The sequence below is a fragment of the Echinops telfairi genome, unplaced genomic scaffold (assembly GCF_000313985.2).
Source record: "Echinops telfairi isolate 266 unplaced genomic scaffold, ASM31398v2 ScPeMD7_23;HRSCAF=83, whole genome shotgun sequence".
Lineage (NCBI taxonomy): Eukaryota > Metazoa > Chordata > Mammalia > Afrosoricida > Tenrecidae > Echinops > Echinops telfairi.
This window is the reverse complement of record NW_022103920.1, coordinates 44,992,294-45,005,498: the sequence shown is the minus strand read 5'-3', so window position 1 is coordinate 45,005,498 and position 13,205 is coordinate 44,992,294. Positions and strand designations below refer to the sequence as shown.

Sequence of the window (13,205 nt, the reverse complement as noted above, 5' to 3'; positions counted from 1 at the left end):
GAATCCTACTTCGCGGAATTTCATTTATCACGGTAGGGTCTAGAACCGATTAACCGCGATAAACGAGGGTTCACTGTATATATACTGAATATATATATTCTTCCGTACTTCATGAATATAGTAAAATATATCTTACTAGAACTCATAATTGAATTAAATATTTTAAATATCATATTAATATTTGATATATCAACAGTTTTGGTTTGCTTAGTTAAAATTTAGTCCATTTTTTCATTAGATTACAATGACAAAGTCAGAATTATTTCTGTTGGTAAAGGAAAAAGCATTCCTAAATCATGATTAACTTACTTGCTCCAACAAGTTTGTGGGATCGTAAATGAAGTGGAACATGGGAAGAAGGAACCAATGAAATCATGAGAAGGAGAAGGTTAATGAACTCAGGTTCCCAGACACAGAGACACTGTACTCAGAGCCACATGGATGTTGTACTTTGGGGAAAGGCAGGACCAACGAGCTGGGATTGAAGAAGAGGGCTTACACAGGGCACGCCAGGTTAGTCACGTTGACTGGGTTTTCTAGAAATTGGGCAATTTGAGTTACTATGAGCTAAGGGGACATTGGAACTGTCTCTAGCTGTACTGGATTACTGTTCATCTGGAACTTTACATAGACCAAACGGTAGTTCTTCAGTGTGTGTCACTTATCATAAAATTCAATCTGTGTACTAAGAAAACGTCACTATATTGTGACTGGAATAAGCCATGTCAGTGTAGACATGCAGATGGACCGCTAGTGGCATAGTGGGTTGCACGTTGAGCTGCTAATGGCAAAGTCTGCGGTTTGAACCCACCAGTGAGTCTGCAGGAGAAAGCTGAGGTTGTCTGACCTCACACAGAGCTACCGTCTCAGAAACCCAGCAGGCAGCTCTGCTCTGTCCTTCAGGTTTGCTGTAAGTCGGATCAGTTAATTGGTTAGTTCATATAAGCAGATAGCACAACCTTGCTGAAAGTGAAGAAAACTAGAAGCACTTATAGATAAAGGTGAGACTTTATACCCTTCAGCATGGATTACATCTAAACATAAAGGAAACATGAGCCCACCCAACTGGACCGATAAGCATCATCGTGATGAATGGAGGAAAGATGGAAGTTATCAAGGATTTCCTTTTTCGTGGGGTCGACAATCAATGCCTATGAAAGCAGCAATTAAAAAAATCAAATTACACATGTTTTTCCATTAATTAGGAATTAATGCAATATCATATCATTCCATAGTTCAATCATATCTAGAAGAATTGTACAATTGCTATCACAATCAGTTTCCAAACATTTTTTTTCTTCCAAAACTCCTTGAAATATCTCCCTTTTACCCCACAACCACCCCTGCACCACCACCAGCACCCTTCTTCTACTTGCTGTCCCTCTAGGTTCAATCCTGGGTTTCATATACTGAACAACAGGAAAACATAGAACACAGCTTCAAGAGGGGACCTCCAATGACATAACACCTCTGAGCTACACCCTAATATGAATGAAACAAAACAAAACAAAACTATAGAAAATGTTGAAAACCAAATCAGGTCCAGCAGACAGCAGAGGGGGGAATCAATGGACAAAGTTTAAGCAGTTCGTGTTTATGCCTTTGGTCTTCTATACTCATCGCTCCAAGGCCCTCTGTTTGTAAACCACGGTTCTCCAACCCCTCACTTGTGGATCGAGCGAGTTCACTGGTGGCTTCTTTCCTATGCCTTTCCCACAGATGAACCTTGGGCTCCTGCTGTCATCCACAGCCTTCTGCAAACCAGATCCTCACAGTTTCGCCTCTGATACTAATTCCTCCTTCGACTTCAGATTACATGATTTACAATCCTTCCGTGACTGATGACGGTGTGCATTTTCCGTGTGGATTTAGTTGACATATCACTTAGATGGCTGCTTGTTTGGAGACAAGCCTTAAAGATCTCAGCTACTATTTTATCTGATAGCTGTGCACCATCTAATACCTTTGCCACATTATGCTATAGCACCCGTATCTTCTGTATTCCCTTCCTGATGGTGAGTATCGAGCAGGGCCATGATGTAAGAACTAATTGTTCTGAAGTTGGAGCAACGATTTAATGTGAACCCGTTCCTGGATTTATGGGGTTTCCCCCTTTTAATTTATTATTACTTGGGAATTAATACAAGTATCATATCATTCCATAGTTCAATCACATCAGTTGTACAGAATTGTACAATTGCTTCCACAATCAGTTCCCAAACATACTTTTTCTTTCTGGACTTCTTGACATCATGTCCTTCCCCCTCATCACCTCTGTTTCTCACTTTGCAAACCTGCCGCAAAAGCCCTCTTTAAAATCTAAAACCTAATGTCACTTTAAAGACTACAGGGAGCTTGACCCACACTAGGGCAATTTCAAATGCTCGCTATGCGCCAAAAAGCTAGCCACTGAATCTCGAAGACCAAAGGAGAACTGCCGTCTTTGAATTATGGTGTGGGCAGCGTATAATGAATAAATATATCATGGGATGTCGAAAGATTGAACAAATTCATCTTGGAGGAAGTGTAGCTAGATTGCTCCTTCAAGATGAGGATGATGAGATTTTATTTTATGTACTCTGGATACGTTATCGAGGGACCAGTCCCTGGAGAAGGTATCCTGCTCGGTAAAGCAGAGGGTCAGCAAAAAAGAAGAGGGCTCTCTTGAAGAGATAGGTTGACACAGTGGCTGCATGCAAGAAGAACAACAATTGTGAGGATGGTTCAGGCCCAGGCAGTATTTCCAGGTTCTCTTTTACACAGGGACACTGAGTCAGACTCAATTCTATGGGATCAACACAAAGTGACCCAAGTGTGTGAAAACCTGACAATGGGAAGGCTTGGAGACTGTCCTTCATCACCTGCTTGAGAAAGGCAATATACTGACTGCTGGCCAGTGCTCTAAAACTGTGTCAAACAGCATTTTCAGAAAATTGAATTGCCTCTCAACTCTAGTTAAAATATTTCCAAATATTTTATCCTACCGAGAAAATACTTTGAAGTTATTTATTTTATAAAGTGAAAGCACTAATATTTCGGTAACTTGATTTCTTTTAATTGTTTATATTTTTGTGCCTATGGGAGTAGTAACTTTGAACAGTTAAAAGTATCTTAACCAGGCAATGAGAGACTATGATGCTTCAATATTCATTCAGATGTAAAATATATCTTTTGCCATAATGCACACTTCGTACTAAATGAATAAATTAAAGAGTGCGTGCAAAACACTGAACATAGAACTGGTAGACAGTTTTTAATCTCAGTGAAAATTATATGTTTTAATTTTATGTCAACAAATATGAGGTTAAGTCGAAAGGCATTGCTACTAGAGTTGCAATTCACATATGTCTGGGTTTATTCTAAATAATACTTGTTTCGCCATGTTTCTTGGGTCAGTTTTCTCAAAAATGCCCTTGTCCTAGTCTCTTTCTAATGCCTTCTAATAGAAGGTTCAATTAAAGCAGTGACACCAGAGGAGATATGCCAGACCGGTGACATGCAAGGCTGAGAGATCAGTTCAGAAGGTTCAGGTGACTGTCTTGGGAATCCCAAATGGTCATCTTGATAGAGTCTCTTGAGGGACATAGGGCCATCATGGGACATTAGTTATGAAAAAAAATGTATGAAAACTTGAAACTTCTACCTTGGTAAGAAAAAGGTCAGGAACATTGCACCAATGATTAAAAAAAATTTTTTCCCCTCCATTTCGGCACTGCATCTGCTCATTGCTAGATGTAGCAAGGGCTCTCCTCTGAGAATTTCATAGTGAAACCACATCCCATCTACCCTACATCTCTGATCTTACCCTTCAGAGGTCTTTTGGTTCCCCCAAGCTCAAAGAACATTGGAAAGGGACATAAGTTTAGCCCCCAGAATTCTTCACAAAAGGTGGTGGTTGTTGTTGTTAGGTGCCTTGAGTTAGTTCCGACTCATAGCAAGCCTACGTCCAATAGAACAGAGCACTGTGGTCCTGCGCCACCCTCACAGTTCTCATTGTTCCCCCATCCTGACGCTGAGCTCTTCTTCACAAACTCCACTTGCTCTGACGATTAGGGAGATGGAAACAGCTCTTTCCAAATTGTATAGACCTAGATGGAGGATATTTGAAGAAACAATAGCTCCACAGTCCGATTTCTTGTTTGTTTAATAAAAGATTCTATGATTTCATAGCAGCGTGTTTTCATTTATCCTTTTATTTTAGAGGGCTAAATGAGTAATATAAAACAGCGCATCTTTTAAATGGGTACACGGATGTATTTAGGACAGAATCAAATCGCATACATAAAATATTTTACAATGTTCTTTATTAAGAAACTTTATTGTTGTAGGAGGAGTTGTGGATAAGGATCTTCGTCACTACCTCAACTTACGATTTCAGAAGGGTTCGGTGGACCACGAACTTCAGCGAATCATCCGTGATAACCTCTACCTCCGTACGGTGCCCTGTGAGTACAGTGGGGATGTTATTTTCTTTTGCGTTGTAATCGCGTCTCCGTCGTGAATAGCCATGCTTTAAAGGAAAAGTCACATGACACTGGTTTTTATGGTCGACTTTTGGAAGATATTATTTGAAATACAGATGTTTTAAATATGAGCACTTGTACTTGGGTGGCTTATATTGAAGTCATTGTCAGAGTGACTTGTGATTTTCAAGATATAAAACCTAACTTGTTTCTCAAATTATTATTTTGAAATAATCCTTCTCTTCCGGTCTGGTGGTGATTCAGAATCAATCGTGATTGGGGTATGGAAACAGAAGAATGCCAACTCAATGTATTAGATGAGATAACTATTTTGTCCATAGAAGCTATACAACTATACTCAAATTCATTTGTAGTTTGCAGAAGTCTGGTCAAGTGAAAAGAAAATTTTGCATCGAAAAGTAAAGCAATATTGTTCTGCAATTCTGAGAGCATGATGACATTGACTGAGTGTTGGCACAAATTTCAGAAAACACCATAAGTGAATTTCCACACAGTCACTGACATGGGCGGGTGCTCCTTCAAAAGAGAGAAACTGGTAAAATGAAAACTTATGCAAGCCAACTACGACTCATCATGACCTTGGCTTACTTAAGGCTCCTCAGTTGCCTTGAGAACAAATCAAGGGCTTTGTAACTCAAGTCTTAAATATGCCATGGTCATAAAACCCATTATTTTCAGGTAGAGTCCATGAGCTTGAACTCCAAGTATTGTCCACTCTCTAGAAACTCTGGTCTTAGAGTTTTGTATGTGTTCCTTTTATGTTTTTTGCAAAAGTATAATAAACTCAAAGTATGGACTCTTACATAATGAAATATTAAACAATTTTAGCCTTGTCTAGGTCAAATTAAATGACAAAGCAAAAATAATAACAAAATATTATAAGTTTGAAACACCAGAACTACATAAAAGGTATAAAACATGGATGATCATATTAAAACATTGCAAACACACAGGAAGTGAAGGCAGCACACTTCACCACCCAGACCCTTTATGGACTCTTGCCATTGTTATCACTGAAGGTTCATCAAAACAAAAACACCAGGGCACCACTAACAACCATTCTTAAATGGAAAGGATTGCTGATGGACATCTTATCAGTCAAAATAATACTCCTGTCAGTGAATGCTAGTCAAGTGAACAGACTTTTGGACGTTAGCTTTAAAACCAGAAGTTGGGGAAAGTGCTTTCTTAAAACTTGTGAGTTTGACATTAGAGTGATGGGCAGAAGAAGATGGATTGAACTAAGTGACTGAACTATTTATAAGGTGGATGCATTTCCAAAGCTGTGATGTTGTCAGTGCACTCGTGTGAATTTATCTTTTGTGACATGAAAGAAAAGAGATCTGAAATACTGGAATAAAGAATCCGGGCACTCTATTATGTTTAAAAGCTGAGGAAAAGAGATAAGAGGCTGATATTCAGGAATACTTGTAGCCCTTGCTAAAGAGATGACATAAATAAGAAAGGCTTAATTAAATATGAACATAATAGAAGTAAATTTTGCATTAGTTAATTAACTTCTTAAATAAGTCATCTCTCTTTAAAGAACCAAAGGAAGACTGTGAGGGTAAAATACATAGTAGGGTAAAATAACTAGGCTTACATGAGTAAACAGAATGAGTGTGGAGATGTAATTTCAGTACAAGGTCATAAAATCAATTAGAAATCCTTGAGTAGCTCTTATATAGGAGATGAATAGAAACTCAATGAATCTGGATATTATGATTTAACAATTATTCTTTGAATTAGCAGCCAACATTTTTAATAGCCAATTTCAGTAACACCATTCACTAACAATGGTTTTTAAGTTAACATAAAAGTGGGATAAAAGTATAAATTATATCTGAGATAAAAATTATTCTGATAGGGATGCTTTATATTATTCATAATCACTTCTATGCTAATTAATTGGACTGGACTTGGAAAGTACACTAGTTTATTCAGTTCATCTTAATAAACCGTTCAGACATCCAGCTTGAAAAATGTTAAGAAATCCAGCTTGGAAACACCCATGTGATTCACATTCATCCATTGACCCAAAAACAAAACCAAACACAATTCTCATCGATTTTGTGTTTGTTTTTAATAAATCCAGTACCTGTAAAAGGAAAGTCATGGCGTTGCTCACAGACATGGACACATTATTACGGACACTGGCAGACTCACTAAAAAAGACAGCAGGGATGGATTCTACATAGTCTCATGGAAACTAAGTTGTAGTCAATATGTGGCTTTTGAGATTTTAAAAAATCTATACGCAACTGAATAATTCTGACTACTACCAGCACATCTCCTCACTACCGATAGCTACAATTAGGCAGAAAGGCACAAAGCCTAGGAATTGACGTCCTTGAAATCTGCTGTTTCAGAGAGAGTTCTGGGGTTATGTCTTCAAACACACGCACAAACACAAACACACACACTGTCAATACAGCTTGGCTTCTGTGTTTCTAGCTAAAGGAACCCTGTGCTTAATGTAAGTTGGTTTATGAGCTAACCTTGGGAGGGAAGTGGTTAAGGTTACTGCTGGACCTTAATTACCAAAAATACAAAACCCATCAATCTATCTCTCCAATCCTGCCCCATAAACAGAGTTTGAGTACTCTTAAACATTCCATCCTATTTTCTAATATCATTGCCCCAGAACCTAATTGTTTCAACATCTAAAGCAGCTGCACATCCAGGCAGGGAGGGAGGTCTAACTCCTCAATAACTGAGACAGCACTGTTGGCCACATAGCTTTTGTGGGTTCACACACAGCTCTGTCGCAATGACTTCATCCTTATTTTAAATTGAATTATGGGCAAAATTGATAGAAACTAACATTTTTTGCAGTATAAGTCAGTTCGTATCTTATAGCCATGGAAGACAAAAATTTGTACCTGAATCTGTATGTTTTAGTTGCTAATTGTATATTTTGTAATGGGAAAATAAAGCGTTAAGAAGATTGTGGTAGCCTACAGTGATAGTTTGTTGCTTTAATGTAGTGAGATTATGAATGAGTCTTTTCAATTTCAGGATATACAATATTCTTAAGTAACTGGACTTCAGGAGAAATGAATAAATGGTGATGAGACAAAACTTGTAACTGGAATGCTATAATGACTAATGGGGGAGATTTTACATAGATAAGACTCAAGAACATGAGGGATTTAAATATATTTTTGTGGACAGAAGTTATTTAACTGAGTTTTTCTAATGAATTGTAACCTAGACATGAAAGTAAAGTTCCAATCACGTGTGAAAAGTTATAGTGGCAACAACCCAGGGTTGTATCATTCTCTCGCACTACACCCCACCCCCCAAAAGTTAGTGGAATGAAATGTTTTGTGTTGAAAGTGAGATCAAACTGAATTTTAAACTAATGTAACAGCTGTACATTATACATCTTTTAAATCTTTATCTCATTGTCTTATGTTTTAGAAGGTCTCTTTTTAAATTGCTTTTAAAATGTGAATCAGATTCTTTTACAATGATTTCAGAAACAAGTTGCCAGATTTGTGTTATTTTATATAATTAAAACAAATAGCCTCATGATATGTAGTGCTAAGCACTGAGAACAAGGGGGGTTAGTAAATATGGTTATTTTTTTTAACATTTTATTAGGGGCTCATACAACTGTTATCGCAATCCATACACACATCAATTGTGTAAAGCACATTTGTACATCATTCTCAAAACATTTTCTCTCCACTTAAACCCCCGACATTAGGTCTTCATTTTTCCCCTCCCTCCCCGCTCCCCCCTCCCGCATGAGCCCTTGATAGTTTATAAATTGGTATTTTGTCATATCTTGCCCTGTCCGACGTCTCCCTTCACCCACTTTTCTGCCGTCCATCCCCCAGGGAGAAGGTCACATATAGTTCCCTGTAATCCATTCCCTCTTTACCTCCCCGTCTCGCCACCCACACCACTGGTCCTGTAGGGCTCATCTGCCCTGGATTCCCTGTATTTTCAGTTTCTATCTGTACCAGTGTACATGCTCTGGTCTAGCCAGACTTGCAATGTCGAATTTGAGTCATGGTAGTGGGAGCGGGGAGGAAACATTTAGGAACTAGAGGAAAGTTGTATTCCTCATCGTTGTTACATCGTAAATATGGTTATTAATTAGCATTGTAAACCCAAATGGAAGGAAATCTATAAACAAATGAAGCTAAATTTTTGAAAAATGTATAAACTGCCTTGAACATTTATTTATACCAACAACAACACAAGCTTTTGCACAGTAGCAAATTCTTGAAAGAATCCTATTCATTTACTCATTGGCATGTAGGCCTAGTACACTTAGGACAGATGTATTGCTACTTTACAGAAAACTGGATTGAGTTGATGCTTTCTCATCTCACCAAGAACAGTACAATCCAGTTCCATGTCATACATTTGAAAGTACAGTAGATTTTGTGCTCTTTTCATTGAACAAAATGAAAGCAGCTTCCCAGGTTAGATAGCAGAAGCACTCCTTGGTTTGGCTGACAGAGTGCTTTATGGGGGAGCAATAGCTCTCAAAGATTGCTTAAAATGGAGTCAAGGAACTTTGAAATGATTGGATTGATTGATCCTCTGTGATCCATCACAGAGCACTAATTTAAGAACAAGAGAACATTTGTGGCCAACAGTAAAGCAATAAGCACTCACAATGAGCAACATATGTGGTCTTCTCAGCAACATCAAATTGCCAGTGCCCTAACTTGATTGACTTTTTCCTGTTCTTGTGACTCAGTTTCTCCCTGGAATTTTCACTTGGGTTGATGCTTTCCTCTTCCAAAAAGGAAGATTTTCCAAAGGAAATCTGAGTCTGTGGCTTCTGAACAGGAATTGCACTCACATGTTGCAATGGTCACAGAACAAGTAGAGGTAGACCATGACACGATTTTCCACCCCCAGAAGAGACAGCTATTAATGTCAGCAGACATGATCCCTCTCGTGGGAGAGAGCAGAATCTGCTCCTTGGATATAAGGTTAACTCATCTGAATTGTACCTCACAGAACCCTTTCCAAAACTGAACTTGCTGCCTTCAAGTGGATATCAACTCTTAGCAACCCTATAGGACAGGGTAGAACTGCCCCTGTGAATTTCTGGGACTGTAACTCTTTATAGGACTAGAAAGCCCCATCTTTTTCCTATGGAATGGCTTGTGGTTGCAAACAACTGACCTTGCAGTTAACAGTTCAATGGGTAACCACTACATCACCAGGGCTACCTACCCATTAGCGCAGGGGGTGGGGTGGGGGTGGGGGTGGGAGAAGAACTCTGTCAAGTTCAAGCTTAACCTACTTCCCAAAGTCTGTTGATTAGTAACTGGGCTGTGATGCTTATGTAGCTGAGGAAAAACAGTAGGCCAATGGCAATCAGTGTTCTTGTGGGACTTTAAAGTTGTAGGTTTGCAATAGGCCCATCAATTTCTGTCCCTAATGCCCTTGAGTTAAAAAAGAAAAGAAAAGAAACAGTCATTAAAATTACTGATATTCTAGTACACAAGTTAAATTATGGGTGCATTGCAGTTTAGCATTACTAGCTCAGGGTAAGTAGTAACACCTTGCCTGTATATGTTTGGCAACATGGCAGTGTAGTAAGAGCACTAATTTAAAAATTGGAAACCATTCATCTGAACGAGGCTTTGCCACTAACTAGCTAGAAGGCCTTGACAATGGACTTAACCTTTTAAGGACTTGAGTTGGGGAAAAGTGAACCCTCTTGTTCCTATTCTAAAATGTTGTTGTTCTCTGATACTACTGGCTTGCCTCTCTTTACTTTATCATTATTCAAATGAGTTCATCCAATTGACTTAAATTATTCTATGTATGGAATGCCCTTGGTATGAAGCAGGTGTAAACAGCTTACGGAAACTGAAGATCTATCAAACACAGCAGACACTTCAGGGAAAAATAAAGAGCTGGCTTTAAATTAAGTGCAGTTCTGGATAAAACCAGTCATGCATGTACTTTCAGATTTTTCTATGAATGTCAAGTTAAGGATGTCATCATAACTCTGATGTTCCTTGAAATCTGCCTTCACTGTTCATGGAACTCTGAAATATGGTCCAGTCTCAGTAAGTGGATGGGAAAATAAACATAATGAGAAATACAAAGCTTCTAAAATTGCTCCCCTCCTTTGAATGTGTAATGAGACAGGATGTGACATAAAGCCTTGTGAAGCATGCGGTGTATTGTTACGAAAATGTGATTGTAATCTTTAAGAGAGGGCGCTTACCATGAAATATAGCATCTTCTAATTTTGAATATGAGTAAACGTTACTTATGCAAGTGAATAGCCCTGGATGGAGGCCCAGCTAGATTTGTTGAGGGCAGGTTACATCAGTGCTCACTGCAATCAAGGTCGTGACAGCACACATTAAAAATGCACTAATATCAGTATGATTTCTCATGCCAAGTAATTACAAGGTAAGACTGTTGTAGGATCAGCATTTGATTCAGTTACAAAATATGCATTGATGCTGCCTTTTATTCAAGCAAATCAGTTTAGAATTAGATGAATTTATAGTTAGTTCCAATCTCCCAGTTTCTATTCCAAGTTTCTATTCCAATATTGACTACCTTTTCTATTAAAAAGCTAGCTTGCAAAAGAGTTCTTTCTTGTATGTGCGGTGCCAGTAGCAATCTGCACATGCTCTGCTGGATTCAAGCGATACTTTCACTCGCTGCTCAGTAAAAACCGCTTGTATGCATTAGTGACAATTCCTTACATGTCCCAAAGACAAGAATGAATTAGAGAGCTAAAGTCTTCCTGTGTGTATTTATCCTCTTTTGTTAGTCTCTGTTGAAACCTGTGTGGGGACCTGAATATGTGAAGGAAAACTGAGATCCGTGTCTTGGATCCAATTCATCTTTGCATTCCACGTGGGGGAATGGTTAGTGAGCTTACCCAAGGTTAGTTAACATCAGACCATATGTGCCTCAATGAACATGTCTTTAAAAAGTAGTCATCATTTACTGAATATTCCCTACATAGGAGAAATACTTTTACTGTCAATTATTTCACGAATTCTCCTTACATCCCATATAGGTCTATGTCCTTGCCTGCTATTGGACACATTAAAGATTAGAGGTTAAAATAACTGGCCTAATGACATGTAGTAAGTCAATGGAACTGCAGAGATTCTAGCCCAGGTGAGTCTGACTGTCAGCCCATAATCGGGATTCAATTCTGGGAGTCAGATACCCTGGGAGGGTGCTTTCAAAGAGTTTCAGTGATGCTTCTCGAGTAGGAGAACAAGAAGAGCTGTGACCACTGTAGTCATAGAATAGCTGATAAAATATCAGTGGGACCCCATCAACAGATAAAAACATTTTCTACCAGTAGATGGATACAGAAATTCTCAATCAAGTTCTATGTTGGAACCACTTGTGGTAGGTTTATTGTGCCAACCTGGCCAAAGAACATATGTGGGATTAATTGAAGGGTAGAGAGATAAACGGTTCGGTGAACCTCCCCTTTCCTGTCTCTTGCTCTTTGATGATCAGACTAGTGTGTGGCTGCCTTAGCTGGTTCTCTGCCTTAACTTGCAAGTTACACTACCTGGGGGGCATGTAACGCATGGACAGTGTCACTGTAGTTTGAGGTTCCTTCAAGACCTTCTTTGCCACCCTACTGGAGTATATATCACTTGAGCTGGGGACTGTAGGATCCTGTCATCTGGCTGACTATTGGTGACCTGCCTTGCTGTTTGCTGCCTGTGATTGGATTGCCTGAATTGCTCTACAGAGGACTCAGCTGTCTGCTTCCTTGACTTGCACCCGGGAGCCCTCAAGACATGAAAGACTGCCAGTGTATTAGCTGTCTCATGGAAGTGAGTTACATTGAGCCATTTGTACTGCTCTATAGACTAATTAGCTGCTTATTTTGTATGTTGTGTGTATGTGTATATATATAAAATCGTAAGTGTCCTGGTTTTGTTTCTCTAGAGAACCCTGTATAACATACTTCTTTAGCACCTCATTGCCAACAATATTGGCATGGAAACTAAGAAAGTTGAGGTAAATAAAATCTGTGACTAATAAAGACTTTATTACAGTGCATACCTTGCAAAGGATCTAAAAAGTCTGTTTTCTGAACCTTGCTAGTAAAAATTAATTTGATCTGAGCTAGACTACAACTTTTTCCTGTCTTTCATATTCTGCATTCAAATATAAGTCTAAAATTCTGACTATACAAAACTCTATAAACAGATGTTTATGCAAGTTCCCAGTTCTTCACCTTGGTAATTTAGAAAAATATTTTTGCAAATAATAACGGGGATAGGAGTGGGAAGAAGGGTTTGAAGTTTACATGGACTAAACATGTAGATACAAGTAGTATTGTTATTGTTAGAGTGTGCAATTTTCTAAGGAGCGTTTTGTGGTTCCCAGTTTGTAGACCTGGAAACCTAGGCTTGGAATGCTTAAGGGCACTATCTCAAACACACAGCAAGCCACTAAGGAAGAATTCAAGTCTAATTCCATCTAATGCCAACATGTATTTCTTGACTGTATCATCTTACTTCTTAGGCAGTATTGCTCTGATTTCCTCGACTGTTCTGAACAAATGATAGGAGGCTGCAGAATATCGTTTTGTTATGTACCTATAACTATTACCTAGTGTTTACATAAAAACAGCAAGCATCATAAATATAGTGAATTATTCCAGATCTTTAAATCTCACACTTGTCCCTTGACAAGTGCATAATTCCATAGGAACGCCACTAATATTCCAAGATTCCAATA

The 13,205-nt window shown here is 38.6% G+C and overlaps 1 protein-coding gene across 1 annotated transcript in view; it reads left to right on the top strand.

Moving 5' to 3' along the window:
* The window catches only part of MAGI2 (membrane associated guanylate kinase, WW and PDZ domain containing 2), a 1,552,529-nt gene that overhangs the window by 441,805 nt on the left and 1,097,519 nt on the right, over window positions 1–13,205 (top strand). The window contains exon 2 of the mRNA XM_013004634.2: window positions 4,329–4,445. Within this exon, the coding sequence (XP_012860088.2) occupies window positions 4,329–4,445 (117 nt within the window). The remainder of the gene's footprint in view (window positions 1–4,328; window positions 4,446–13,205) is intronic.